Here is a 6065-nt window from a genome sequence, read left to right on the forward strand (position 1 = left end):
TATAGAAAAAATCCTAAAATATTAAAATTTCAACAGAGGAAAAAAAAAATTCCCAATTTTAAGTAACCTGCAGAGTTTAGTGAGACTTATTGGACACCCTGAGGTGGTGACTGACGGACTGGTGAGATGAGTCTTCAGTTCTAATTAGACTGAAGAAGGAGCAAGGGGGTGATGGGTTGATTAGGCTGCAAGCAAAGGGCTGTCAATTAATTAATAAAAGCAGCTGCAGGCAACAAGCTAGCCGTGTTGTCAGTTTTGGCGTACGTTATTGAGCAATGTATTCAACTCACTCTCTTAATACCAGAACCTCCCAAAATTAAATGAATTTATTTTCACTTTCTCACACAGCTCACAAAAAAGTTCTCATTTTTCTTTTGTTGCATAAAGTAAGCAGTAGAAGTGCTGTGTGTTCTCACAAGACTGATAAAACATTTCCAAGTACTTGCTTTTAGCGTTAAATAAAGAAAAAAAGTTCTGGTTCTTTCAGAAACAAACTGATGGGCATTTGTGGGTACTTGTTTCTTTAGCTTTTGGCGGTTTTTGAGTAAATTTGTATTTTTTCTTTTCCCCTTCTTTCTTTTTCTCTCATAGTGGGTTTAGTAATTAGTACTCAGTGAGTTAGTGTTCAGGCATGGCCCATTATGTAATGTCATTGTTCTTCCTCACTTAGTATAGTGAAACAAGCAAAGCTACAGCAATAGTGGTGTAGATTTCTTGGTACGTTTTTCCTTCTTCTTTTTTTTTTTTTAATTTATTCTTTGGTGGGTGTTGTTGAAATTACCAAATTTGAAATGGGTTTGTTTTATTTTTACGCTAGAGTTAGAAGTTAGGAAGCAATGCTGAAGGCTTTTGCAGATTTGAGAAATAGGGTCTTGGGTTGTGTTGGGGTTTGCACGGAGAGTGGCTTTTGGGGACTGTCCTTTTTGTTTAAACCAACTTGAAGTTTGATAATGGGGCTTCTACATGTGGGGATTTAGGGTTTATGCTTATTATAACAGTACAATATGATCTTTTGGCTTATTATTTAACTAGATTCCTCTGAATATTCTGGTAGATTTCTCTGATCACAGTTCATATTTTAGTCATATGGTTGTTCGGTAGTTAATATTTGATAGTTGATTACTGCTATAATTTTAATTTCTATTGTGATCTTTCTCATTTATGCCCACATAAAGATAGATGCTTGTTGTCTACCGTTTTGGTGATTCCCTAAGCTGATACCAAGATGCTGTTTTCCGTTGCAGGCTTTCAAACTTCAACGGTTGGGAAAACATTATGTATATAATTATATATACACATTGATTTGTATATTTCAAGTTTGGAACTTGAAGCTTTAAAGTAACTCAATTGGTCTTGGTGGCATGAATCTTTACAAGCTTTTTTAAAAGGCAAAACAAAGAAACAGAGTAACCAGAACTCAAATGATAAACAATTAGTTAGTGAGGTGGAGTCAGATTTGTGCTTGTGGGGTGTCTCTGGGTTTTGAGAATTGTTTAGTGTAGATGGTGATAATTATTTAGTGTTAAGAGTCTGTTGGCTATGTCTCCTGAGCTAACCGGTTGAGCCCGGACTCCGTGGGCTTTGCCACCACCCAAGGAAACAATCTCTTCTTTGGCTCTCTTGCCATTGAAGAGAACCTTTTGTTAAAAAATTACTCAAACCCCCCAATTATCTATTCCTTTATCTTATTTGGACTCCTTGCCTCGATTGCTGTCAAGATTCGGTCATACTCTTCACGGCATATATCCCTACCCTTCTTTGGATCCTTTACTCTCTGTAAGCCCAAATAGTTGGTCATTCACAAATTTGGTCCCCACAACTGGGGAATTCTCATTCCATTCCTGGAAAATTTTCCTCGATTTGTGTAATGTGTGTTTTACTTGGCTATGCTGTAGTGAGTGTGAGTTGTTTGATTTAGAAGTGGAAAGCTGAGTAGTGCGAAAGGTTCGTTTTTCAGGTGTCGAAGAAGAAGTACATCATTTGCTTGGCAAGATGAAGTTTATGAAGCTTGGATCAAAGCCGGACTCTTTTCAGGCTGATGGGAATAATGTTAGGTGAGATCTCTTGGTGCCTTACTTTCTCTGTATTATTTTTTTCCCCTAGCTCTCAGATTTGCTGGATGCATTTCGGTTCCTTCTGCATAAATCTTAGTGTATGGTTTTCAGCTGCTTTTCTGTTCATTGAAATTGAATGTTCCGTTCTAGTACCTTTCTCAATTTGTTGTTGCTTAACAAGGTGCTTTTATTATTTTTGCTATATGGATGGTATGATTTCCGAGTCTTTTCTGGAACGTCGTGTCTTATTATTTTCCTATTGCCTTATAATACAATATTGACCAGCTTTGATGCTGGGTTTGCCTTCTTAAACGCCTGTATGTACCTTGTCAGTATCAGGCCCTTTTTCAGGAATATTAAGATTTGAAATGTTATGGTCAGTATCTTGATACTCAAAGAGGAGATTGTTCCTGCTTCAAGCATTTGTCACTTTTCCAGATCAATATCCCCTGAGAACTGTAGATGTTTCTGTTTCCATTGTTGGAACAGAAAACCTGGTATTGGTTTTATGTAGCTCAAATTTAATCATCTACTGGCACTATTTTGTTACCTGGATATGTCGGAATCTTAGACATTCATATAAGATGACTGACACTACTAAGGAAATAAGAATTTATCTTTTAACCATTTCATTTGTTCGATGATTGCCTCCAACATTGTATGTATACAATGTCAGGGAGCTTGTAGATTGATGCTAAAACTAGGTATAAAAGCATTATGAGGCATGTCAACCCCGTATGTTCTGTTTGATTTATATCAGGAATGGTTGTTTCACCTCAGTCCTACAAGTGCACATAAAATTTATTCTTCTTTGGGAATGCTGACCAGTAAGTATGACTGTTATGATTGTAAACTCTCCTTTTAAATTGTGATGCTTATATGAAAACTAATAATGCTGATGGAAACTTGGGAAATCATTGCTTCATCTTTCTCAAATTGTCAAATTTACTCAAAACCTTTGTTTTTATTTCACTTTAGTAATTCACTATAATCCGATTCTTTGATGTGGGCATTAGATAAAATGCTTTCAGAGTCATCTCCGATAACCTCTTTCACCTTATAAAGTTAAGCTTTGCAAGAAAATAATTGAAGGTCGAATTTATTTATTTATTTATTTGGAGGGAGGTTGAAGAAATTAGATGCACTTTATTCCTTATATTAATTTTCGGTTTACCTAGTTCATCATATTTTTGTGTAATTATGGAGAGATTTTGGTAACAGCATGAAGAAAATATTTGTTCACAGGTACGCTGCAAGTGAGTTGGCGACTGATGTTATTGTTGTTGTCGATGACATAAAGTTTCATCTGCATAAGGTATGATGTCTTTTTACCCGAAAGGGCCTTGTAGTATATGCTTTTGTATGCTTTGTAGAGCATATGCTCATCTTATGCGACTAAGAAAATGAAAAAAAAAATGGTTTGCAGTTTCCCCTGCTGTCAAAAAGTGCCTGCTTGCAGAAGTTGGTAGCAACCGCCAATGAAGCCAACAACAACGAAGTTGACATTTCTGATATTCCTGGTGGGCCTTCTGCATTTGAGACTTGTGCCAAATTCTGTTACGGCATGACTGTTACCCTCAATGCATACAATGTTGTGGCGGCTCGATGTGCAGCCGAGTACCTGGGAATGCATGAAAGTGTTGAGAAAGGGAATTTCGTTTACAAGATTGATGTCTTCATCAGCTCTAGCATTTTACGCAGTTGGAAAGATTCAATCATTGTTCTACAGACAACCAAGTCTCTGTTACCAATGTCTGAGGAACTGAAGGTAGCCAGCCATTGCATTGAAGCCATAGCTACCAAGGCCTGTGTTGATGTGTCTAAAGTTGACTGGTCATACACGTACAACCGCAAGAAACTTCCAGAGGAAAATGGGAATGATCCAAACTGGAATGGTGTCAGAACACGAGCAGTGCCAAAGGACTGGTGGGTTGAGGATTTGTGTGAGCTTGAGATTGATTTTTATAAGCGCTGCATAATGACTATTAAAACCAAAGCCATACTTTCTAATGAAGTGATTGGCGAGGCCTTGAAAGCTTATGCTTACAGAAGGTTATCAGGCTTCAGCAAGGGTATGATCCAATCTGGAAATGTGGGAAAGTACCGATCCATTGTTGATGCAGTTGTATGGCTGTTGCCTGCCGAGAAAGGCAGCGTCTCTTGCAGTTTCTTGCTCAAGTTGTTGAAAGCAGCCATTATCGTAGATTCGGGAGATATGGTCAAGGCGCAGCTGGTTAGAAGAATAGGACAGCAACTAGAGGAGGCCTCTGTAAATGATATTTTGATAAGAGCACCTGAAGGGGAAAGTACTATGTATGATGTTGACATGGTGCACAAAATAATTGAAGAGTTTTTGATGCAAGATAAGAACGCTGAAACTGATGTACCAGAAGAACACGAGGTTGTAGAGATAAGAAGACCGGGTGTTTTATCTGATGCTTCCAAGCTAATGGTGGCAAAACTTATGGATGGGTACCTCACTGAAATTGCAAAGGATCACAATCTACCTGTAGCAAAATTTGTTGATCTTGCCAAGTTGGTGTCAGGTATCTCCAGGCCCACTCATGATGGGCTTTACCGGGCCATTGATATGTACCTCATGGTAAGAGTTGTTTGAAAGGTTTGTTTACTCGTTGTGCACATGCAGTTAGTATTTTTGTGACCTACAATGTCCTGTTTGCTCTTGCATTTTCAGGAATATAACATTTCTTTGTATTTGGATTTTCATGGTGTAAGTTTTGACCTCTATTAATGGCTGTTGCACTTGACTAATTTAGGTATATTAGTTGTGACAAAAAAAGTTAGGACATCATTACATAGTTGCTGATTACATCCTAAACTGTGCCCTGATGCAGGAGCATCAAGCAATTAGCAAGAGCGAAAGGAAGAAAATATGCAAGCTGATGGACTGCAGGAAGCTATCAGTTGATGCCTGCATGCATGCTGTCCAAAATGAGAGACTTCCATTACGTGTTGTTGTGCAGGTACTCTTTTTCGAGCAAGTCAGGGTGGCTGCCGCGTCGGGCAGTAGCACTCCTGACCTACCTAGAGGTCTGAAGGATTTAAACAATGGTTCTCGTAGGAGCTCAAGGTCAGCAGCAACCAATCCAGAGGAAGATTGGGATGCTGTAGCCACAGCTGAGGAGCTGAAAGCCCTAAAAGGGGAGCTAGCTGCCTTAAGGTTAAGCAATGGAGTGGGAGGGAGTGAGAGAAATGGAAGTGACAAGGCTGCCATAACTAAAATGAAAGGGTTGCTCAAGTCTAAGAAGATCTTTGCAAAGCTCTTTACAAGCAAAGGAGGACAAGGTGAAAACAGTGGCTCAGATTCATCAGAGAGTCTCGGTTCTGCCATCCTGGAAGAAACTAAATCCACACCTTCCAGAAACAGAAGGAATTCAGTTTCTTAGTAGAGTCAATTTACATAAGAGTTGCTTTTTCCTGTTGGTCTCTTTTGAGCTTTGACCACTCTAAAATGACATCAGCAACTTCAGAAACTAGTGTTTATGTTTAAAACTAAGCAAAACAGATCATATATAGTCTGTAAGAAAAAGTTGGAAGTTCATTTTGCAGCTGGGTTGTGCAGAAACTTGTAGAAGCAGATGCATAAATCAAGAGGCGAGCCTCCACTAATTTTGTAATGTCACATTTCTCAGCATTATCGCTTGTGACAGCTGACTTGGCTTCCACACATATAGCCCATTACGCAACTTTTTCACTTTAAGGTCACCAATGATGAGTAATTAGTAATCAGCATTACTTTAATGTTTAATCTTCTGTCATTATTATTAGGCAAATGCTATGTTACAATTAATGTAACATAGCTCCCTTATTATTATTATTCTTAATCTTTTAGCTCTGCATGCATTTAAATAAAATTTAGACACTCGCACCGGATAACTTCTACCATTTTATCTAATTGGGCGAAGCCAACTAGAGATGGCAAAAGTTCGGGTCGGGTCTGGGTTTGGGGCTGTCTGGGACCGACCCGGATGTCAAACTTAGCTATCCGGA

General features: G+C 38.6%; 1 protein-coding gene across 3 annotated transcripts; it reads left to right on the plus strand.

The window, feature by feature from the left end:
* Positions 1–326: 326 nt before the first annotated feature.
* Positions 327–5799, plus strand: LOC18033726 (BTB/POZ domain-containing protein NPY2). 3 transcript variants are annotated; one of them, XM_024179348.1, is made up of 6 exons: positions 327–717; positions 1245–2054; positions 3300–3369; positions 3481–4656; positions 4750–4785; positions 4910–5799. In XM_024179348.1, the coding sequence occupies exons 2-6, from the start codon at positions 1993–1995 to the stop codon at positions 5459–5461; spliced, it is 1896 nt and encodes a 631-aa protein (XP_024035116.1). In that variant the 5' UTR covers positions 327–717; positions 1245–1992; the 3' UTR covers positions 5462–5799. The 3 variants fall into 3 exon arrangements, with proteins under 3 accessions (XP_024035116.1, XP_024035117.1, XP_006422840.1); XM_024179349.1 differs by having other exon boundaries at positions 1958–2054; XM_006422777.2 differs by lacking the exon at positions 4750–4785.
* Positions 5800–6065: the final 266 nt, after the last annotated feature.

The sequence above is a fragment of the Citrus clementina genome, unplaced genomic scaffold, assembly GCF_000493195.1.
Source record: "Citrus clementina cultivar Clemenules unplaced genomic scaffold, Citrus_clementina_v1.0 scaffold_8, whole genome shotgun sequence".
Taxonomy (NCBI): domain Eukaryota; kingdom Viridiplantae; phylum Streptophyta; class Magnoliopsida; order Sapindales; family Rutaceae; genus Citrus; species Citrus x clementina.